General features: G+C 34.5%; 1 protein-coding gene across 3 annotated transcripts in view; it reads right to left on the bottom strand.

The window, feature by feature from the left end:
- The window catches only part of LOC150098799 (gamma-tubulin complex component 5-like), a 304536-nt gene that overhangs the window by 192386 nt on the left and 86521 nt on the right, over nt 1-25629 (bottom strand). For all 3 annotated transcript variants that reach the window (XM_090405102.1, XM_090405103.1, XM_090405104.1), the window contains exons 7-8: nt 15023-15112; nt 327-420 (exon numbers count right to left, since the gene is read on the bottom strand). In XM_090405102.1, coding sequence (XP_090261228.1) covers nt 327-420; nt 15023-15112 — 184 coding nt within the window. The remainder of the gene's footprint in view (nt 1-326; nt 421-15022; nt 15113-25629) is intronic.

The raw sequence follows: 25629 nt of genomic DNA, 5'->3' as shown, positions 1-25629 counted from the left end.
AATTGCCAGCCCATTCTCATTCGTTCAGCATCCAGGTAGATACCCAACAGGGTGCACCATGAGAAGGTGAGGATTGGACATTAGGTCAGAAGCCCTGGTTGGTTCTCCGCATTCATGTGGAGGTCTCCTCTCAGTTATATAGCTTTGACCCTTAAGCACCCCTTGAAATTTTATGACTCTGTTAAATTAACTGATATATATAAATTCAATGAAAATTCCATTTCAATAGAAAAATTGGAAAATTTAATAGAAATATATTAATTTTTCTATTTTTATTAATAAATAAAAACAGAAATGTTAGTTCCTGTATACCATTATGCACTCACCTGGGTGACATGGGACATCTGTACATCTTCCCGCACAGTAAAGCAATCTTCTTGCCACTGAAATAAGAATAGGTTCTTTACTCCTCTTATCATCCTGTTAAAATAAACATGAACATCCTAATTAATTTTATATTTCAGTTTCTCTTATTCCATTATAATTTGGAAATAATAATAATAATAAAAAATAGGCCTTTAAATCTAAATTAACACGTTTCACGTAAAAGAACTACATTTATTTACAAAATATAGTTAAGGACAGATATTTTATCAAATATCTATGTTTAATGAAATAAAGATTTTTTTTTTTTTTTAAATAAATAAATAAATAAAAATAATGCAAAATGTATTTTTATAAATCTGGTTGGCTAAGTGATTAACATACTCACTCGCCAATATACAGGCTGCAGGTGATTCCTGCATTAGGTAAGAGCTGAATTCCATCATTCAATACAATATCAGTGCCATGCTTACTGGAGGCCTGATGCAATAGTTCTGTGCTTGGTCTCTAGAGCAAGGTTTATGGACAACGTAAAAAATAAAAAATACATAAGATTTTTTCTTTTTTAAATCTCTGAGCTCATCCACAATACCGATGTGGTTTACAACCTTTTGTGGGGTGGGAATCACATAAAGTGGAAAAAAAAAAGTATCTTATAGCATCATCAAGTGTCTGACTAGAAACTATGAGAATTCAAAAGCAAATTAAGTATTTATTTCTAAAATTATTCTTAAGCCAATATTGGTATACTAAATTGAAATCAAACTACTATTCAAAATACATACTAATATACTGAATGTACTTTTAATCCCAGAGTTCTTAATAGTATTATGGCTATATGATCTGATGTAGACATGTAAGTATAAGAAAGTGAGTCAATGTTAGCACAATGATTGTTTTTGCATTCTCATAGTTTTCTATTTGTACACTGATGATACTATATCAAAAGGACTTTTACAATAATTCTGAAAGGAACCAAAAATTCCATTATTACAAAATATTCCACAATAATTTTATGAAATTACAGTGACAAAATAAGCATCACTAAAAAAATACGAAATCAGAAACTCTTATGAAAGTCGTTCTGAAAATCATGTCTTTGCTGTGATACACACTCTGATCAAAAATATTCGGACATTGGTTCATCTCAAAGATGGTTCAACCACACTCATCTCATCTGACCATTCCTGCAAAAGAATGGTCTGATGAGATGGGTGTGGTTATTTTGTGCCAATTTTTGGCAATGCTTATCTGCTCTACCAAAGACCAGCTATACTCCTACATCTGTCAAGTGTTTACCAGGTTCTTTGCTGTTGCAAACTGTCCTAGGATGGACTACATCTGGTTCCACCATTACAGTCACTCTTGATTTGCTAACCATGCTTGGCCATCTGCCACAGGATATGTTGAAGGCCACTATACTCCACTGCAGTAAATAACAAATATAAGCGGCTATTCCTGAAATCTGTTTCAGTCTTAAGAAACTATCCAAACCTCAACAAATTTGGGTTGCATGAAAATGCCCCAAATTTGCAAAGAATTCATCCTCAAATCTTCAGCCCAACCAAGATCACTCAAATCAGCTCACCAGGAGTGCTATTTAGGACTCTAGGTCCAACTCTGGTTGCCTTTCTTCAGTCTCTCATTTACCCAGTACTAGTGCCCATGTGCGCACAGGAACTAGTACACAGAACTAGATCACAGAACAATATGATTGTTCTGTGATCCCTGATGATGGCAATTTGACTATGACGAAATAGTGGAAGTATTAATTAAAGTTATTGTAATTAATATTCAGTATATGTTTATTGTTATTCAGCATATGTATTTGTGGAAATTATCATAGCTGATAATTTTGAGGAAATTATCAGCTATGAATAATCAACATATCAGCCTTTCTACCAGAATGTAAGGAACATTGTTGAAGCCATGGAGACTGGTTGTCTTAGAGTGAGCCATTGTAAATCTAACCCTAATTTATCCTAGACTCAATGTCATGAATTTGAGATTCTGTTTCTGAATATACAGTGTGAACTATAAAATACTACACCAAATGACTATCAAACTAAAATACAACACTTAAATAATGAAATTATGCAAAAGTGAAAATGCTAAAAATATTACAGGATAGGATTATTGTTTTAGTTTTGAAATAAAAAAATTTTTAAAAAATGGACATAGTTTCTTCTGAACTCAATAAATCTCAATGCAGCATGACAGGCCATTCCTGATTGTGGTTGATCTTGAATTTTGTTTGAAATTTGGATAATCACTTTTTAAATTTCTTAGACCAGAGTCAATTTTTTCAAAACCCTCTAATTCTTTGTAAATGTAAACTTATGGGTAGGATTAGGCTCTTTGTGTTTTGTGTTGCTATTTTGGGTTCTCAAATTCACTTTTCCTCTTTCTAAATATTTATGAGGGCACAAATATGCCCTGTACTGTAAATGATTTTAATTAAACTATAATAAATGAAGAGTGAGGCAAATCACAACAGTTAGCTACAAGGATATTCATCACGATCACCTCACTTCAGTCCAGTCCTGGCTGTAGCAAATACTGGGTCCAATTGGGCAGGGCTCCTAATGTAAGATAATGTATAGGAATATGTGCTATTAAACAATATTAAAAATTAAATAATACATTCCTTAATTATGCCTTTATAAAAACAAAACTAATTATAAATAAATTTTTCTTTATTTCATTCAAAATCTTCCAAAATTTTCTTGCTTCATTATATAGCATGGAGTCAAATATAGAAGCGAGGTTGCCTCAAGCTTCACATTTCAGACAGTCAACAAAATTTATACCAATAATAAAAAAATAAAATAAAACAAATAAAAAATCAGAGGACCGTAAAGTAAGCAGTTGTAAAGCAGGAATCTGCTCTATAGCATCAGGGGTTTAAAAGTGCACAACATACTTCAATAAGTATGTTGCGCACTTTTTAGAAAAATGGAAAACACTGAGCATTATGACTACAAGAAAATTATGTAGTCATCCAATATTTAATAAAAAAAAAATGTATAACTCCAACAAAATTAAAATTGACATGGATAATACTTTAGATGAATCTCCTCCTTAATTTTCAATAGTAAAAAAGTGAGTAGATCTATTTAACATACAAAGAAAGAACTTGGAAGAAACTTCTTGTAATGGATGACTGTTCACATCAACAAATAAAGAAATATGAAAAAAATAAAATAAAAATACATTCTAGGGTGTTGAAAGAATTACGCTGCATGAATTAAAGTACATGACATTGGTGACGATATGGGCATAGCAACTTAATGGGTGCACCATATCCTAACACAAGAAATCATCATCATCAAATTCCTGCCATGTACACTCAAGGGGTGTACAGGATATGATAGTAATACATGAAAAAAATTATATCATTACTAACTTCCTATCTACAATTTTCCTCCAAATCAGTCTGTTACTTGTCAAGACTCCAACATTATCAGATCTTATATTTCTATCGTCTAAGGCACTTAAAATAAAACATATAACCGTATCAATCCACCCTATATCTTGGTCTTCCTCTAGGTCGTTTTGCTGCCAACCTGGCAGAGAACACTTCTTCAGCTAATCTTTCTTCGCCCATTCTGTTTAAGTGACCATACCACCTGAGATTAGCTCTGCTAATGCATTCCTGGATGTTGACAATGTCAAGTTCTTTCCTAATAGCCTCGTTTTTAATATGATATTGCCATTGATGCCATCTGTTCACGCCTATAATCTTTCTCAGGACTCTCATATCTGTGGTCTCTAGTCTTTGGTCAAGTGTTTTACTTCTGACCCAGCTCTCAGATCCATAAGTTAAAACTGGTTTGAACACAGTCTTGTATATAGCTAATTTAGCATTCCAACTAATTTCTCTCTTATTCCATATGAATTTATTCAATTGACTTCCTACCATACCAGCTTTGCTGATTCTGTTGTCTATTTCTATATTTAATTTACCATCTTCACTAAAAATCGTACCTAAGTAGCTGAAATGTTTCACTTGTACCACAGGTTCTCCATTCACAACACAGTTCACATTTTCAATGATTCTGCCTATTTTCATTGTCTTTGTCTTTTAATTGCTGACCTTCATACCATATCTATTACAACAGCTATTCAATTTAGTCAGAGAATCTTGCAGACTTGTAGCGGATTTATTGATAAGTATAACATCATCCGCATAAAGCAAAGAGCTGACATTAACATCTCCAATTCTGATATCATGTTTAATACCACTTTCCTTCATAATGTGATTCATATAGATAAAGAATAACAGAGGGGATAATGTACATCCTTGTCTCACACCAGAATTAACATTAAACCATCTTCCTGTACTTCCTTCAATTCTAATTGCTGACTTACAACTCAAATAAAGACTAAGTATTGCTTGATATAATGCCCCATTGACACCATATAACTGTAGCATATTGAATAGCTTCTCTCTTGGCACCTTGTCGTATGCCTTTTCCAAATTGACAAAACTTAAATACAGATCTCTGTTATATTCCCATGCTTTCTCGACTATTTGTCGTAAAGTGAAGATCTGATCCTGACAGCCTCTATTTGGCCTGAATCCAGCTTGTTCTTCACCAAGCTTTTCTTCTACAATTCTTCTCAACTGTTTCTCAAGTATTCTTGCATATATCTTACCAGGAACACTCAGTAGGGAAACACCTCTGCAATTCTCACATTCAATTTTATTTCCCTTTTTATATATGGGTACTATGAGAGCTCTACTCCAATCATCGGGAATTCATCCCTGTGTCCAGGCTTTCTGAACTATGCAGCACAGCCACTGTAAGACTCTTATACCACCATACTTCAGCATTTCTGGTCGAATATCATCTACTCCTGCTGCATTTCCATATTTCAAGCCTTTGATGACTTTTTCTACTTCAAGTATGGATATGTATTCCTGACTGCATGCCTGGTCAGTGTTTTTTTACCACTGTACTGTCATCACTGCTTGTTTCATTTAGCAGCTTTTCAAAGTAATTACTCCATACTTCAAGGATATCTTTTTCTCCCGTTTTCATGTAACCTTTATTATCTCTAACTCCTTTTACAGCATTCTTTCCTCCATTCCTAAGCTTCTTAAACAACCTCCAGAATATTTTGCCACCTTCTTGATATTTATTTTCTATATTCTTGCCAAGGTCCTCCCATGACTTTTGTTTAGCTAGTTTTACACAGCGTTTAGCATTCTTGCATTTGTATCTGTATTCTCTAAGAACACATGCTGATTTGACAGAACTTTTGATATGCTTTCTTCTTTTCCTTCACTGCCTCTCTAACTTCCTGTGTCCACCAGGGAGTTCTGATTTTTCTATCCTTGCAGACAACCTCACCACATGCCTCTCTCTAGCTGAATCAATCAGGGTTTTCTTAAAGGCTTGCCACTGAATCTCCAAGGTTTGGTTCCTGTTCTCAAACTCTTTCATTTTTTCTTCAATAATCTTTGTGTATTTTAGTCTACAGTTCACATCTGAGAGCTGCTCAACTTTTATTTGCATTAAAACTTTCTTACATGTTATTCTTTCCAATATGAAATTCAGTTTTATCCTGCTCAAGACTAAATAGTGATCGCTTCCAATTTCAAATCCTCTGTACACTCTGGTGTCCTGCACCAGGGAGAAAACCTCACTATCAACAATAGCATAGTCAATGAGACTTTTCTTATTCCTTGCCTCTTCTCTCCATGTGAATTTGTGCACATTTTTATGTTGGAACATGGTGTTAGTAATAACCAGTCCATGTCCTGAGCAGAAATCCAACAGATATTTGCCATTATTATTAGCTTTCCTCTTTTCTCCAAATTTTCCCAAAATATTTTTGTATGTCTCACAATCATTTCCTACTTTGCTATTTAGATCCCCAACAAGGACCAACTTTTCCTTTTTCATTGTGTCAGGTGCTTTTTCTAAAGCCTCAAAATATTTCTCCACTTCTACCTTAGTAGAACCTTCTGTGGGACCATAGGCACAAATAAGTCTCATTGTCCAGTTCCCCATTCTGATATTTGCCCACATTACTCTACTTGAGACTGACTGCCATTCAAGAAGATTAGCCTCGTATTTTGTGTTAAATACTATGGCTACTCCTTCTTTTCCTTGATTGTCATTGCCTGAATATAACATTTTGTATTTATTGCTCAGAAAGATCTCACCAGTTTTTGTCATTTTTGTTTCAGTCACCCCTATTATGTCGATCTGATACTTATCTAATTCCTCAGCTAGCTCCATTTCTTTGCCATTCAGGCTTATTATGTTGATAGTACCGATCTTTAACTCTGATGAATGTTGAGTTGGGGGTTTGTTTTCAGATATGTTCCAGTAGCTGACTTTTTGCTGTTCGCCCTGGTTCCCTGGCGAAAAAAACAACAAGGGCCTTGTTTAACCGGGCGACGCCCCAGCCGGCATGATATTTTGTCATGTCGTACCATCATTTTTTATTTTGGTTTAACCAATAAGAATAGAATTTGGTCGGCTAAATCCCAAATTGCCAGTCCATCCTCGTTCGTTCAGTATCCAAGTAGATACCCAACATGGTGCACCGTAAGAAGGTGAGGATTGGACATTAGGTCAGAAGCCCTGGTCAGTTCTCTGCATTCCTTTAAAGGTTATGTGGAGGTCTCCTCTCAGTTATACAGCTTTGACCCTTAAGCACCCCCAACCCAAGAAATAAGTATGTCACATTGCCTGCAAAGGTGGTGCCATGTTTGTTGACACTATAGCAAAAAACATGTTTGTTGTCAAAACTTCAAGAGTCTTGGGAGCAATTTATGAAAACTCCATCCAATTTTCTGGGGATATTTGTGACTGCTGATAACAATCAGAGCCACCACTACATCTTGAGATGAAAGCACTGTCAAAACAATGGAAGCATCCTAAATTTCCACCTTCAATGAAGGTGAACACAGTTCCACTGGCCAGTAAAATGAAGACATCAGACTTCTGGGATTCTAAGGTAATAATTATAAATGATTATCTTCTATTGTTTTTGACAATGGAAGAAAGCTTCCTGTATATATTTTAATCATATATATACAGGATAGCCCTTATTACTTCTGGGCTATCCTGTATATATGATTAAAAAATAGAGTAAAATAGTTTTTGAACTTTCTTCCAAATAATAAAATGTGAAGGGAAAATAAGACTCAGCAAAGAATAGAAAAATAAGAACTAGATTCAGGAATGTAATGAAGTAGTTCAGGAAAAAGGGAAAAAAATTCGAAGGTTCATAAAAAAGCAATCAAGCATGCTCCGAGAATACCAAGAATGAAATTTTCCATTTTTTTGCTACTAATAATAACATTTTTGTCTCCTCCTTGGTATTATCTGAGGAGGCATAAAATAATCAAAGGGGTAGACTTCCACAGAGTTTAAGCCAAAACTCCCATAAATATTTCAATTTTTTTTAAAGAAAAATTTATTCATTTAAAAATTCATTGTACATAAATTATGAGCACAAAGAAATAACAATGCTAAAATATACAATGCAGTGTAAGATTAAAGAATAAATCAAAAATATTCACTAACATAAAATGTAGTTTTTTAACATATAATTACATCACAGATCGCATGTACATATGGTTAAAAAAAAAACTTTTTACTATATTTTGGTATGACAAAGTCACTTCTTCAAATATATTCTACAGTTAACTTACAATACATTTATGTTATTAGTCTACTGAAAATGGTTATCCTTGTACATTATCAATAGAATATTTACAGCTAGAATTTATAGACAGTGAAATAACATTAAGAATTTATCAGTAAGAAAAGTTTTTTTTTCTAATTAATGATTTATTGGAGGGAGACCCTATTCAGGGAGTCAGTAGAAACTAGATTACCTTGGGAGGAACAGTGAGAATGTGTGTCAAGTTCAGCTAAAGCATGCAAACATTATAATGACATGATATGAATGTCAGTAGGCATGGTTATGAATCTGGTGAAACTGTACACTTTAAGTTCAGACACATGAAAGAAGGAACTTAGGTCAAAAAGTATAAGGTTTGATCATAGCATTAGAGGAGGTCATAGTTAAGGATATGACTGTTTTGACACCAGATGGTGACAGTGATCATGATATACTGATTTGGGAGGTAGCAAAGCATATGGATGTTCCAATTAAGAAAGGTTAGGTGAATGTGGTGAAGATTTTAGAGAAACTGGTAAGAACTAATATACAGAAATGGCTTGATAGCAAACCATACTTTGCAAGGAACAGCATAGGTTTACTAAAGGAAGGTCATGTCTGAGCAATTTGCTCATATTTCATAATAATGTTACAGCTGAGTTGGATAAAGAGAATGGAAAAACTATGATAATAATGGATTTTGCTAAAGCATTTGATAGGATTAGGATACCCCATGAAAGACTGTTGTAAAAATTATAATTTAAAATTATGTGCCTTTTTACTTTCTTTTTTCTACATTAGTATTCTTATTACTAGTTTAGGTTTCATCACACAGTCAGCAATTACCACATGCCTAATTAGAAACTGATGTTTATGGTTAAAGAAAAAAATATATAAACAGTAGTTTAGATGGGATAGATTAAATGTACTTACCAGTTATTTGATAAATTGTAATGATTTTAATGGTAATTTATTCGCATTCACAAACCGTGAAATGTCCAGTTGTTTGTTGTAAAAATATTCTTGTTTAGCTAACAACAGTGTGGCAGCCATTATTAACTTCTTGCATGCCATTTAGTTAAACCATGAATTAAACATCTCCTGTCCCACGAATCTCCATGTCACACGATGGAGATTCGTGGGATTTCTAAAAGAGAAAGAGTGTTGGTACTCAGGTAATGAGAAGAAAAGTGGAGAAGGTTTGAAGACAAATTCCATGGGATATTGTTTTGGAAACTTCTGCAAGACTCGACAGTTGCAATATGTTAACAGGCAATTCTGAAAGTGAATTTTAACAAAGGTGAATCCTATTTCTATTAGACTAACAGCAAGAAAAGAAGATACTCAACAGACATTCTATGACAATGTTAAAAAAAAATAAAAATGCTAGAATGGAAAAATGCTGTTTTCTACCTCAAGGACACCAGTTATATACACAAATTATTTTCTTGTAAATCAATGAAAGAAATAAACACTATGAAACTAAAGTCATGCAAATGAACAAGAGCCCTACTTTCTTGATATATTTTGTTTAAAAAAAACATTAATCATTTACAGCTTTCAGCACATACAAACCACATGTATGTATGTGCATACAACAGCACTCAATGTTCAAAATGTTCTATTTTGCCTTCATGCATGCCTGAAGTGAGGCCACATATTGATGGTGAAACACACAACATCCAACAGAAATGCTGCCACTGCTTACTCCAAATTCACCTTCAGGCTGGTGATGCTGGGGTGTCATTTCTTGCAGTTTACTTTTAGATTTTAGTTTTATTAACCACCTTACCAGCCATTATGGATCAAATACGCATCCTCATATGCTTTGTATGAGGATGCGTATTTGATCATAATGGCTGGAATGGTCATTGTGATCATTGATATTATACTGAAATATACGATGCTTCATATATTTCAATGTAATATCAATGGTATTACAATTTTAATATGCACTTCGCATCCATGGAAACTTGGACGTATATATATATGTCATGGCCGGTAGCGTGGTTAAATATAAATTTTTTAATTTGGTCTTGAGTCAATCATTTTTTGGATTCTGAAATAACTACGTTCGAAGTCACTGCACCAATTAAATATGAACTCTTGTAATTTGTCCTGAATGTTCAGTATGAACACAAAATATGTTAATGCCATATTGGTACATCTGTCAGAACTGCATTAAGTGTGTGCATACATCGTTGAATAAACCAGAGGATATGGAATTGGAATATAAACTACTGACTTTGATAAGACTGATGGACAGGTATCAGAAAGTAATAAATAGAGATGCAAATCCACCAGATTTAAAGTGATGAATGGGATACCCCAGAGATCAGTCCTTGGACCACTGTTGTTCAATTACATTAATGTTGTACATTAATGACATTGGAAAGGATCTGACAGGAGATGTTTAATTGTTTGTTGATGATTCAAAGATAGACAGGGATGCTACTCATATACAGCACTTACAGAATTATTTGAACAGGCTGAAACTGCAGACAAAGGATAATGTGAATCAATTCAATGTTTGTAATTCACTTTGGTGTGATGAGATTTCAACAGCATATTACATTGTTGGTGGGATTATAATTACAGAAACTAATGAGGGTAGGATCTTGGAGTAATTGTCGATAGGGAGATGAAGTTCAAAGGTTACATAGGTTAAAAAATTCCAAATACAACTCAGAGGTTAATTGTGATGCTGAATTGAACATCGACATATAAAGATAGGGAAGTCATCTTTCCTCTAGAAGGCCTTAATATAACCATGCCTGTATTGTTGAGTGCAGATTTGGTCTCCTGGGATTTGAGGTGATAAAGAAAATGTGGAAAGGGGGCAAAGAATAGTTACAAAGATATAGGGATTATGGAATGCAAATTATAAGGACCAATTGAGAGTATGTGGACTACAGATACTGGTACAGAAGAAAGAGGAGCAATATGATAAAGGTCTATAAAATTCTGAAAGGATGTTATAGGATATCAATTAATGATGAAATTTTTTGTTATATGGAAGGTGAAGGGGGGGGGAATGCTGTGAAAGTTACTTCACCTCTGAACAACTGTTAACCTTAAACAAATCACAAAATCCACGCAGCTATTGAATACTGATCTCACATTTAGGAGCCCCTAAGAACCCCTCGAAAAGCTTGACTCAATACAGAGGAGAGCAATTAGATTGATTAATAACTGATCTCTTACCAACTCACTTCTCCCACTTTCACACAGGTGTTTGATTTCTGCAATATGTGTATTCTATAAATATTTCCATGGTAAATGTTCATATGAAATAGCATCAATATTTCACCCACTCAGTACTAAGACCATTGGAACACGTGCAGCTGCCGTCCAACATCCTTCCACAGCACACTTTGAAACCCACAGAAAAAGTTTCTTTTCCTTCTCTTTCATCCCTGTTACTGGCATATTGTGGAACAGTCTTGCCCTTCGTGTTTCCCAAGGAAAACAATACGAGGTCTGACACAAAAAAAATGAGACCAACCCTACAGCTTGGGAAACGGAGAGTGGGAGAGGAGAGACAAAGAAATGGTTATAGAGCGTGTTCTAACCCAGGGGTTCTCAACTTGGGGTACCCATACCCCCAGGGGGTATGGGAAGCTTGTCCAGGGGGGTACGGTGAATAGTAGGTAAATAAGTATATTATGCTATTAATATATTCCAAAAATAGTTATGTTATCAACATTTCCGGGCTATTCCATGGTGGTACTGTCTGTCAGCCACACCAGCAACATTTCAGGTCTCTTTTCAGACACAGTGAGGTTGCATAGACTTTTTCCTCACTGCAGGGTCCGATAACTCAAAATGCCAAGGTTGAGATTCAAGATAGCTAGTGAAATTGCCAGATCAGCGCTCCCTCGAGGCTTGCCTCCGCGGCATCTGCACCTCCTGCGCATGCACGTGACGTACTGTATGGTACACTTTTTTTAGCTTATTTTTAAATTGAAAGGTTAGATCAGGATTTATATACAAAAAAATATTATTTTTGCAGACCCAAGGAATGACCATGCCAAAGAAACGTTGTTACCAAGATTCATATGTGCAATATGGTTTTACTTTTGTGCTTGACAAAGAAGTTGCCAAAAGCCACAGTGCTTCATTTGCTCCAAGATATTCAGCAATGGCAGTATGAAGCCATCAAAATTGGGAGAGCAGCTTCAGAATATTCATACCGAACATTCTAACGAGTCAGAGTCCTCATTTAGAATAAAACGAGCACGAATTGGTAAGAATATCACACTTGATGACCATGGATTTATTACCCCGAAGAAGCCAGCACTGGAGGCCAGTTATCGCATCACATTGAGGATCACCAAAGAAAAGAAACCACATGCAATTGCTGAGACATTAGCGAAACCGTGTGCTATGGACATGGTTGAGTTGATGTGTGGTAAAGAAGCAAAAGAGAAAATTGCACAAATACCATTATCAAATAATACAATTTGTGGTCGGATTCAAAAAATGTCAGAAGACATATCTGTACAGGTAGTGGAGGAAATCAAGAACGGTCTGGAAAGAATAGTTTAGAGTTGGATGAATCAATTGATGTCTCTAACTGCGCACAGCTTCTTGTTTTTACTAGATATATACATCAGAATGAAATAAAATAGGAATTTCTTTTTTTGTAAACCTTTGAAAGAAACAACAAAGGCAGTGGACATTATGAATTTGGTGAATGATTTTTTTTATTCAAATGGCCTTTCATTGGAATTAATAGAATCTATTTGTACTGACAGTTCTTCCGCTATGTTGGGGAAAAAAATTAGGTTTCACTGCTTTAAAAAATAAATCAATCCAAATATTTTTACAAGCAATTGCATCCGTTACTGGTATGTTTTAGCATCTAAAACACTTCCACATAATTTGAAAGCTGTTTTGGATGTTGTTGTTCAAGTTGTGAATTTTATCACAGCAAAAGCATTGAATCACCGTGTGTTTAAATCTTTGTGTGAAGAGGTTGGAGCAGATCATATCATACTGCTACTTCATACAGAAGTACGATGGTTATCAAGAGGAAATGTTTTAGGAAGGGTTTTTGAAATTAGAAATTTAATTGAAATTTTTTTAGTCGAAATAGAATCTGCTTTTGCTTCATATTTCAAAGATCCAAACTTTGAGTTTTCCCTGGCTTATCTTTCTGATGTATTTGGAATTCTCAATTCTGTGAACATTTCACTGCAAGGTACAGATGTCATTCTCACGGAGGCTGAAGAAAAGATACAATCGTTTCAAGAAAAATTCACTCTCTGGGGAAGACGGGTGGAGTTAGGTAACTTTGCCAATTTCAAATCTCTTGATGAAATCACTTCAGATCTGGCATATGAACTAAAACAGGAAGTTCGTGATAGCATTATTATGCATTTAAAAACTTTGAAAGAGGCACTTGCAAGAATAATTCCTCCTGACCAAATGAATGAAGTCTGGATACATAAACCCTTTACATATTGATTTAGAACAAATCAGTGACAATGACCCAGTAAAAGATGAGCTAATTGATCTCCCCAATAAAAAGAAAGTCCGAATTGAATTCCAATCAATGAAGTTAGAAAATTTTTGGTGTACACTTGGAGAAGCATATCCTGTTATAACCAAATGTGCTTACATGGCTTTAATTCCATTTATAACAACTTATCTATGAGAATGAGGATTCTCAGTTCTGTTTTCAATCAAGTCCAAAACAAGAAACAAACTGGTGATATGCAGGCATCTATTTCAAAAACTGTACCAAGAATAAAACTGTTGGTGGATAATAAACAGAATCAAGGGTCTCACTAGACGATTTTACTGCAGTTTAATAAAGATTTTACAATTTTATGATAATGTAATTGATTTATTTACCGAATAAAGCTTTTATGAAAACTTAATTACTGTTTATTTCTTATATTCTTTGAATCTGTATATTAAACTTAAGAATTTATTTCTTATTATAATGAATAGGGGATACCAGATAATTTACTAAAAGTCAAGGGGGTACAGGGACCAAAAAGGTTGGGAACCCCCCGTTCTAACCTGTCACTGTGAAACAAGGCTCAACTCCATCGCTTTACTCAGTACGAGTGGAAGCGTGTTCAAATATAGATGTTTTCTTACCCTCGGTTGGAAAACGTTGGAATATAAGAGTGAACAGCGAGTTAGCATCAAGTTTCTTGTGAAACTGAAGAAATCCATGATGGAAAAATTTCAATTATTGACTGAGGCTTACAGTAAAGAGTGCATGTCTTGCGCACGTTTTTGAATCGCACAAACGATTTTTGGAAGGCAGAGAAAGCGTGAAAGATGATGATCGCCCAGGCCACCCACGCACAGCAGTTATCAATGAGAACATTAAAAAAGTGCGAGATATGATTCGAAAAGACAGAAGATTGGGTGTTTGAACTGTAGCTGAGAAAGTTTGTTAGACAGGGAAAGTGTTTGAAGCATTTTAACAGAAGAATTGAACATGAAAAAGATTTGGGCAAAAATGGTTCCAAAAATGTTGTTAGATGAACAAAAAGAACGTCACAAGGAACCGCGTTTGGACCTTTTGCAACACATTAAGGATGAACCAGATTTGTTGAATTGCTTTGAATGTTGGCAGCTTTTGTATGCAGCTGTGTGTCAACTCAGAAGGGAACGATTTTGAAGGAGATCGTAGTTGATTTTCTCAATTTGTTAAATAAAAAGAGATACAGGCACAATCTCATTTTTTCTGTGTCAGACATAGGCTTTTAAATCAAATGTAAACAAGTTGCTCCTTTCCCAACCCACTACCCATGCATGGTACTAACATACTATAGGTTGATTAACCAACTTCTCATCTATGCACTCAACATAAAAAAAGTTAAGAAAGTGGTAAGAGCTAGATTTTTCTCTCACAGAGCAGTGAATGAGTGAAACAGTTTGCCTGTTGAAGTAATGAGCACATTAGTGTGAATAAGTTTCAGAGAAGGTATGAGAGCTGGTGTGGATGATGTGTGGGCTTCCTTGATGAGCCCTTGACTACCTGAAGATCTCCGATGATGATGATGATAATTTTTAAAAAAACACTTACCAAAGTACTTCTCTAATAACTTGTCTTTCAGTGAGTGTTATATTTTTGCCACGAACAAAAATTTGCCCAGAATTTTCCAAGTAGATTTCCCTATTTCAAAAAAGAAAATATAAAAATAGTATGAATGTAAACCTCTCTTTAGAATCAACCTTACTGCTGGAAGCTATTACCAAAATAACTAATAATGAGTGTGTAGGGAATTCATGAATTTATTAGACCAGAGATAAGACAAATAATATTAGTTATTAATAACTTTAATAAGCTATTATTTAATGTGTCATCATATCAAGATGACATGAATATTGTGAGAGTCAATTGTGAGATCAGACTAACATAGGAGTGTTATTATCAGTTTTAGATCCTTTTAGGTCTATAGTATAAGTAGCTATAAGCCTGTCAAAGTTAACCGTTTCTAACTACTTTTTTAATGGTCACTCTATCTTTTTTTTTTTTTTTTGATTATGTTTACCAAGATAGTGAATAACTAACATTATTCCTATTTTCTCTCTGGTGTAATAAATTCATTGACAGGATGTTATTTAACATAAGAAAAATATTATGCTAATATGTAATATTAACATATTTTAGTATTATCAGAATTTTAGATTGCAATATATAAATTAAATATCTTCTACTGGAATAATCACAATGAGATTATACAGAGTGAGTATAACTGAATTTAGCTGCTTAAGGGTTGTGCTGGAATTTTGGAACCCATTCCAGTATATGCCACACATTTCTTAGGTCATTCTTACTTAAACGTATAGTTATGTTCCAATCAGTGTACAAATATTCATGGAGAGAAATGTTTCTTTTCTACACAACACAGAATGAGATTACAGAAGTTGTGTGCTCAATAGTGTACCATCCTACAGATGTCACAAAAGCTTCATGCTGATTTACTGTATGTAACTAACAATTTTTGTTGTTCTTAGAAACTTTTCAAAGACTTATTTCTATGCTGTAATATTTTTGATTTAATTTTTTCTTAAATTTTAATTATGCTTTTTTGTTCTGTAAACTGTTTTTAAATTAATTATTATTTGCCAATTTGTTAGTTCAAAAATTATATTTTGATCATTTTTTCTGTGAACACAAACATTTTCAGGTTTGGATAATCAAATGTTTAGCATCTCCACTTTCCAACCTGTGGGTTCAAAATCGTACTATTACTTGGATAATTGTAAACATTCTTGAGTGGTAGATGATTTTCATCGTCTAGTATCAAATGAGCCTCCATATATTGTTGGTAGTTTGAAAACATAAACTTGATGTTTTTTTTCCCCAAAATCTACTCCAACTGAACTAGTTTGAAAAAAATATGTTTTGTCTCTCGAGTATTCTTTAGTAGTACATTATTAGTTGTAAATCGATGCTACTAATGTACTATAGGTTTACAACTCTTTTCTGGTTGGACCATTGTCTTAAAAAAAATACACACACACACACACACACACACACACACACACACACACACACACACACACACACACACACACACACAATATATATATATATATATATATCAAGGGCTCACTCTAGTGAGTATGGGCACAGTGAACCTGAGGCACCTGAAGCTGGACCAAGCCTTACTTCATGTAACATACACCTGTTATATTATCTGGAGACTGGTCCCTATTCTTCTTTCCCTCTGTATTTCTTTTTATCTTGCTCCTTCTCCCCAGTGCTATTAGAGTATTTGAGGGCTAAGGATGATTCTATTTTCCTATTTTTCCACTTCACGCAGTGGGAGTCTACCTTCTCCTCAGGTACCTGCCCACCTCCAGTTAAAAATGGTGAAGACAAATCAGAACTCTATACCACATCGGTTGTTGTGCAAGTTACCAACGACGGCACTGGATGTTAGGCTTCCTGGACATCCAGCGACAAGTGGGCTACAGGAAAGATCCACAGAACTAGAAAGTAATTACTAGGAAAAAGTGGAGCATGGCTGAAAATCGTCGTCATGCAGCACTTCTACAGTTCAAACCCCTCAGTTAGGGGATTTCAGAAACGAATGTTCCAACTTTGGCTTGAACAACACCCAAATTCGGAAATTTCATTCAAAAGGTTGATGCAGCAGTGCAGCTTCATTATCAAAAGCAAGATATTTAGTGAACTTGAGCTAGAAGCACTGAAAACTCAAGCTGTAAAAGGAGACTGTACTGACCCTGAACTGACCAAGAATATGAATGGAACAGAACCAGATTCCAACATGTAGAATGCTGAAAATCTTGAAAATATACAAATAGTTGAAAGGAAGCTATCAGACAAGGAACAAGAACTCACATACAAAAATTATTGAGCAAATGAACTGCAACCTGGAACGAGTTAGGCTTCCAGTATTGAGACAAGTACCTCAACAAAAACTGAAGGAACTCCTACAAGAAGCCAATAAAGCTGCAAGGGCTATCCTTACTGGAACTATTGGACAAACGAATCAACTTATGTACTCAATAGCCTATGTTGTAACATCTGAATTAGGCTATAAGATTAGTGAACCCAAAAGCAGTAAGGCTCAGGAACCGAAATGGAAGCGTCGACTGGAGAATAAAATTCTTAAACTCAGAGCAGACGTGAGCAATTTGAAAAACCTTAAGGAAAAGAAGCTGAAAAACACAAAAATCTGAAAAAAACTCAAAGAGATATAATATTGGAACATGACCTATTGATGAAGTATTAGAGGAATTGAAGCAAAAAATAGTTGCAGCTAAAATAAAAAGATACTGTGCACGCACTGAACAGTACAAGCAAAATTCGATGTTTCGCATGAATTAGCATCAATTTTAAAAGAAAACTGATTGCTGCAGGAATGATAATCTTAAAAAAATATATAAATATAAATACCACAGACAAAGAAAATACACTTCAATTTTGGTAAAACCTATGGGACAACTCTAAGAGGCACAATAACAAGGCAAAGTGGATTGAGCGAATCTCAAGAACGAAAAATGGACCAACTGAAAATAACAACTGAAATGGTTCAAAAGCGAGCTAAAAGGATAAAAAATTGGTCAACACCCTGGAAGGATGAATTACATGGTTACTGGTTGAAATATCTGACAGGCTTACATGAAAGACTTGCTAATCAATTTAACAAGGTTTTAGGACAAAGCAAAGAAGAGTGGCTTGCAGCAGGGAAAACGTTTTTGATCATAAAGGATAAAGAAAAAGGCCCAAAGCAAGAAAATGTCCAACCAATAACCTGCCTGCCAACAACTTTTAAGCTACTCACAGGCATACTAGCTGACAAAATATACAGCTATCTTAAAGCAAATTCTCTGTTTCCAATTGAACAAAAAGGTAGCAGCAAAAATTCAAGAGGCACAAAAGACCAATTGCTGATCGATAAAATGATTCTGAAAAATTGCAAACGTAGAAAAACCACCCTTCATACGGCTTGGATAAATTATAAAAGAGTGTTTGATTCAGTGCCTCATAGTTGGATTTTAAAATGCACAGAACTATTCGGTATTAGCGAAAAAATTTACAAAATTTTTTCGCTAATACCGAAAATACAAAAATTTTTGCAATCCAGCATGAAAAATTGGAAAATAATGTTGGTTCTGAATAGAGAAGAAATTGGAGAGGTAAACATAAAAAGGAATATCTTTCAAGAAGACTCATTATCTCCTCTATTGTCTATCTTTTGTTATTGATCCCCTTAACTAGAATTTTAAATAAAACTGCTCATGGTTATCAAACTGTGCAAAGATATCTCACCTTTTATACATGGACGATCTGAAGTTGTACGCAAAATCAGAGAATGAACTTGATTCGTTGCTTAATACTGTGCACATATTCAGTCAAGACTTTGGCTTAGACAAATGTGCAATTGCTGGAATAAAAGAGGAAAGTTTGAAGATCTGAACGAAATCGAGCTGTTCAATGGTGAAAAAATCAAGGCAATAAAATTCAAAGATACAAATATTTGGGAATTTTAGAAGCACCAGAAACTCTGCATTATAAGATCAAAGAAAAAACTAGAGCAGAATACGACTAAGAAAACTCCTTAAGTGCATGCTTAATGTTGGAAATTTGATAAAAGCAATTAACACCTGGGCCATACCTGTTCTGAGATATTCAGCAGGCATTGTCGAATGGACTCAGCTAGAGGTGGAGGATTTAGACCGAAAAACTTGAAAATTAATGACGGAGGATAGTGATGGGAAGATTCTTATGCTTCTTCCCATCACTAAAAAGGACTTTTGTCAACAATGGTTTCTCTCTTAAAAAGATTGATAAATTATTCTCTTTCCATTGCTCAACTGCTATTGAAGATTCTTCTCCCCCAAGAGCTTTTATATTGTTGCCATACATCAGCTCTCTCTCCCAAAAACTGGCAAAAATTCTTAAGAAATTCAACATTAGAACTTGCTTCACTACGTTTCCAAAACTTCGCTCCATACTAAGTAGACCTAAAGTGAAACAGCTCCCTATTCAGTATCCAGGAGAATACAAAATTTTGTGTGAATATGGCAAACCATATTACGGCCAGACAGCTAAATTCATTCTTTTACGTATGGAAGAACACCAAAGAGACATATCCTACAATAGGACAAGGGCCAGCGCTCTCTCTAGCCACTTTCTCTTCTCTATTAACTTGGATGAAGGCCGCCAACTTCTAATATCCATGTGTGTTATGATGAACTCGAAAGAAAGATTATCGAATCTAGAGAAATATCCCTCGATTCATCCCATATTAACAACAGCCTTAGCTACAATCTTTTTGACACACACATTACCACTGTCCAGTATTGGCACACTCGTGACAGCTCACGCACGTAGTCAACTTCAATTGGAACTCCAGCACGCATTCCTGTTTTAAAATTTACTATTGTCTTTTATACTAGATCTGTTGATGTAATTTTATGATGTCTCTGTCATTTTATATAATTCTTTGCCTGTGATACCTGAAGAAGTTGATTTATTCAACGAAACTAGTAGTATAACATTAAACCTTATTCTTTTTCATTCTCGGTATATAGTCATTCAAACAAATTTTTTTATAACATTATCTACCGAGTAAATATGAACGATAATATATATATATATATATATGTGTGTGTGTGTGTATTCTTGATCTTCTACTTGGTTATAATGATACATTTTAAAGAATGAATTTTAAATGACTTTAAACCCAGATAAAATATTAAATTTTAATGATAATACAATAATCAATATAAATCAATATAATGATACAACTAGTTTCAGCTTTCTTCAGGTATCCACTAAAGGTAGAACACAGTAATAAAAAATTGAAGTTACAAAAAACTAAGAATTACAGGCAAAAAATGTTGTATTTTTCAAGTCGTTCTATCTAACGTGCTATTGTTTGTTGTATGCGTGCTTGCAGGTTCTCGTGAGTGCCAGTATTGAACAACTGCATTATGGCTATCAGGGATGTTATAACTCAAATTGCTGTTCAAATGTTCAGGATTAAGGAGGATTTCTCTGGACTCCACGATTTTCCTTTCAAACTCATCACCACAGTGAAAAATGTTTTCGGATTTATCCCAGCAAACTGAGTGGCTCTGTAGATTGTCATGAGGGTTATTAGAGAAAAGAACATGACTTAAGAAAAGTCCTTAAAAATACAACATCTGGACGTTTTTCACTACACTCCCTAAAGTCCGTTCTCTTTTGCTGGGATAAATCCGAAAACATTTTTCGCAGTAGTGATGAGTTTGAAAGGAAAATCGTGGAGTCCAGAGATCTCTTCCTTAATCCTGAACATTTGAACAGCAATTTGAGTTATAACATCCCTGATAGCTATACTGCAGTTGTTCAATACTGGCACTCACGAAAACCTGCAAACACGCATACAACAAACAATAGCACATTAGATAGAACGACTTGAAAAATACAACATTTTTGTGTCAATTATGTATTGCATTTTTTGCCTGTAATTCTCAGTTTTTTGTAACTTCAATTTTTTATTACTGTGTTCTACCTTTAGTGGATACCTGAAGAAGGCTGTAAAAGGCTGAAACTGGTTGTATCATTATCATTAAAATTCAATATTTTATCTCGGTTTAAAGTCATTTAAAATTTATTCTTTAAAAAATATATATATATACACATATACGTAGAGTGATCAAAATTAAAGTATTCCTGTTTAAGGCCTTCTGGAGTGCCATCTCACAATGCTGTGAAACTTTGCAGGAATACATTGTGCATCATGCGGAAGCAATATCTGAGGAAAAAAGGTGGTTCTGAAATTCACCACAAGGGATGATATATTGTATGATGTATTGAATGTTGTATGATATACCGAGTGTAGACATAGTAATTTTTTTTTCTGTGTGTAAGAAGGAGAAATGCAACACGAGCATAAATAACACATTTCTATTCACTTCCATTATGCATTTGCTGGCTGTACTGTCCAATGTGCTATCCTTCCTGGTATGCCACAAACTACCTCCTTTGCACAATGAGTTCAATGGCAGAATGCAGTGGGTCAGGACTGATGTTGTGCACATGCTGTCTTTGAGTGCTGACAAGCAATCAGGATGATTCCAATAAACCCTGTTTTTGAGAAATCCCCAGAGCCACACATCACAGGGAGTCAGATTAGGTGAACAAGGTGGCCATGCAGTGGAAAATGCACCGCTGATCACTCTGGCTTCTGTGAAATGTTCTCGAAGACCCTCCTGTACAGATCAACCAATGTGTGGAGGGGTCCCATCCTGCATCAAAATGACTGAATTCATGCACAGGCACTGCAGTAGCTGTGACACAACAAAATTGTTTATCATATTACTGCCGAGAGGTATCATACCGATACCTCTCAGCAGTAACTAAGCAGGTCACATGACCACGCTGGTGAATATCCTAAAAGAAGAATGGCCCAATGATAAAAAAGCTGTAAAACTGTACCAGACAGTAACTTTCAGTGAATGCAAAGGAATTTGTTGAATTGCACAGCCCATACCTGGCAACTGTGGGTATTCAAAACTCTGTTCAGGTGAAAGTGAGCCTCATCTCTTCACAAAATCATCCACAGCCATACAGCGTCCAACTCCACTTGAGCAAGGAATGCTAAAGCTAGTGTCAGTCGACTTTCAAAGTCCTGTGGGTGTAACTCCTGTGTAAGGGGTATCTTGAATGGGTAGAAATGCAGAATCTTCTGTAGAATTTTCCAGACAGTTGTTGTTGTTGTTGAAAGACAGCACGTGTCTTGCAGGAACCAATTCTGTTATTCATGGCCTGCTCCACAACAGCAGTAGCAACTTCATTAACTTGTTGTAAATTGACTGGTTTGTGACCTCTGCCAGGTCTAACTCTCAACAATCTCATTTCTTCAAAATGACTAATCATTTGTTGCAGAGCACAAGAAGACAGTGGACTTCATCAACATTTGTTCAGGCAATGAAATTTGCAGAGTACAGCAACAGTATTGCAACTGTTTAGGTAATATAGCTTCATGAGCATTCAAAGCATGTTGGGGCAAGATTAGTACTATCACTACGGACGTTAACAACCAGATTGAAGGGGAAAATGCTGTGGCCATCTTTTTAAAACCTCCTGGCACCTGCTAAGTTGCATGATATGAAAATTCCATGCATTTGGTATTATTTTGGAACCACTTTTTTTTCTTTTTTTTTTCCCCAGAGATATCACTTCCACATGAATCACAATGTATTCCTGCAAAGTTTCACAGCATTTGGATCACTGAATGGTATTCCACAAAGCCTTAAACAGGGATACTTTAAATTTTATCCCTATATGTATATGTGTGTATATGTATACACACACATATATACAGGTATCCTTTGCTTAACGTGGGATTTGATTGAGTTTTAATTAACGTGCCTTTAAATTTACCATGCAAACTCATGAGCATGATGATGTCATTCCTCCCACAAGAAATAACTTAGCTTTCAAAGCTCTTTTGCTTTTAGATAACGTAACTGGTCATCCAAATTCTCTTAATGACTTGTGTGAGAATGTGAAAGTTTCTTTTTTTCCACCAAACACATCACTGTTACAACCCATGGACATCACTGCAACTTTCAAAGCCTATTTTCTTAAAAAGACATTCTCAAAGGCAGTAGAAACAACAACGGGAGAAAATGCGATTATGCTCCAAGAATTTTGGAAAAATTTTAACATTAAACATGCAATTGAAAATATTCATGACTTGTGGAAGCAAATGTCTTCTAACTGCATGAGAGCTGTTTGGAAAAACCTTTTCCAGAATGCGCTAATGACTTAGGTGGTCAAAATCCTGTGAACAACGTGGTTGAAGAAATCCTTGCAATTGGTGAAGACCTTGGTTTTGATGGTGTTGATGCAGAAGATGCTAAAGAATTATTGGATTCAAAAGATTTGAGTGACAACAGTCTTCTTGAAATTGAACAATGTGCATATGAAGACAACAAACAAATGGAATGTGAAGATGAGGTTCCAAATGAGATAACAATCAAAGAACTGGACAGAATATTTTGCAGTTTAGAATCGCTTAAGCAGCAAGTAAAGGATATGGATCCAGATGTTAAACGAAGAATTCTTATTTACTGAGGTTTAGAGGGTCATTTTGCTTGTTATCATAGAATTTATGCTGATAAGAAAAACTAAAGCTGTTCAAACAACTCTTGATAACTTTTTGGATAAAAAATTTCAGTAACTAATGTAGGTACAAGCATTTATTAAACATTTACTTTGCATTCATTTTTTATCTTTTCCTAAAATAATATCATATAAAATGAATTATTAGGATGAACTGTAATTTTTACCATTGATTATCATATTTGATTAACACGATTTTGATATACGAGGGATTAATTAATCCTGTCAATCAAGGGATACCTGTATATATATATACTACTTTATAATAAAATTTCTGATGTACCTTCCAGATGTAAAAATAATAAAGCAATCTAATCTATATGCCAGTAATGAAATGGTTGCTTGCAAAAATAACAGCTTCAATTTATTACTATAGGAACCTGCTATCATCTTTGAGTAATAAAGACATTAATTCATTTGTTTAAGTTTAAAAAAATAATAATAATTGTTAAAACAGAATTCCTTGTAATTATTTTTTCTTCCCACAGAAAAGTTTCGTTTCAAACTAAATTGTTTTTAATTGTTATTAATAAAGCTGAGAAGCTTGTGTTTCATTAAAAAAAATAAATAAATAAAAATAAAAAAAAGTTGTGCTGGGAGAAGAATTATTATTAGCTTTATATAAGTTGCTTGTAGGACCAATATTGTATTAACGTCTTAACTTTGGTCATTTAGAGATGATTCACTAAGTATGCAGGGTAAATGTATCATGCTAATTATGAGAATCAACTAGTTAACTGTAATTTGATTATCCAACAGAAGAAGGAGAGTTATCATATATATATAAAAAATTTGACAATCATTAAATCCAAGCATCAACTTGTCTGAATAGATCATAGCCATCATTAGCCAAACATATGCATGCAAATGCATAAACAAGCACAATGTGCTGAGCAATGCAACACAACTAGAAATATTAAAAAAAAAAAAAAACATCAGTCACTTCTATACCTATATAGTGGTTGTCACCTTTATTAGTCTTTACTGTTTGTCTACTAGTTTTTTATTTACACTTGAAGAAATTCTATATAATTAGGATAAAATGCGGTGTGAATTAAAATAATTATTACGATCTTATTCTGGTGTTCTGCCTTATTGACATATATATATATATATATATATATATCAATCTCTAGAGCAGGGTTTCCGCAGAATACCAGTGTTCTGCGGAAACCCTGTTCTGTGAATAGGTGTTCCGTGATGTCAGTGACCAAGCCGTGTATTTTTAAACAAGGAAGTAATTCAGGAAAGGGAATATTGCTGTTTAATACTGGTCATTAAAAATTGCCTGCAAGCCGATTGCAAGAATGGGCAGTGTATCCTCTGTTCTCAACACTGAACGAAATAACATCTGTGTTGCAAATGTTAGTGACCAATCAGCAAGGAAGTATAAAGAAAATTTTTCCACGGAAATTGAAGATCAAGGTAGTCTGTATCCGGTTCTCAAATCTAGTAATACTGATATTTTCTTCACAAGTTCGTATTGTAGGGTGAAAGTGCTTGTTTCGAAACCATAGTGCTGTGATTTTTTAAAAGTAATAAGCCAACAGATTTAAATTTTAATATGAATAAAAGACAAGGGACTTTATTTAATTTTGGTATTAAGAAATCTCTTATTGAAGGTGTTTGTGACACAACAGATAGTGATTCATCTACCTCCAACTTACAAAGCAATCTTCAGGATGTACAAAAGGAGGGGAAAACTACCAGCACACAGGAGAAAAAGTCTGCATTCACTCATAAGTACTTATAATAATATTATAAATTTTTGGCAATCAGAATGGGATATGTCAATGAAAATCAGCACAAATTAATTTAACGATGTTAGCTTGAGGAAACTACAATATGCTACAAGATTTCATTAGTCCAGTGATTAATAACTGATTTAAATGTAATTTTATATTTGTCAACATGTCACACCATATACATAAGTGTATTAATACTCTTTATGATTATGCCATAATTAATTATTAATATTGTAATGTATTAATAATGAATTATTAATTATTAATACATTACAAAATAACCAAGGTGTT

The sequence above is a fragment of the Typopeltis vanoorti genome, chromosome 15 (assembly GCF_054136105.1).
Source record: "Typopeltis vanoorti isolate ZY-2024b chromosome 15, IOZ_Tvanoo_1.0, whole genome shotgun sequence".
In the NCBI taxonomy this organism is placed as follows: domain Eukaryota; kingdom Metazoa; phylum Arthropoda; class Arachnida; order Uropygi; family Thelyphonidae; genus Typopeltis; species Typopeltis vanoorti.
The sequence above is the reverse complement of the archived record's forward strand: the minus strand, read 5'-3'. Positions and strand labels throughout refer to the sequence as shown.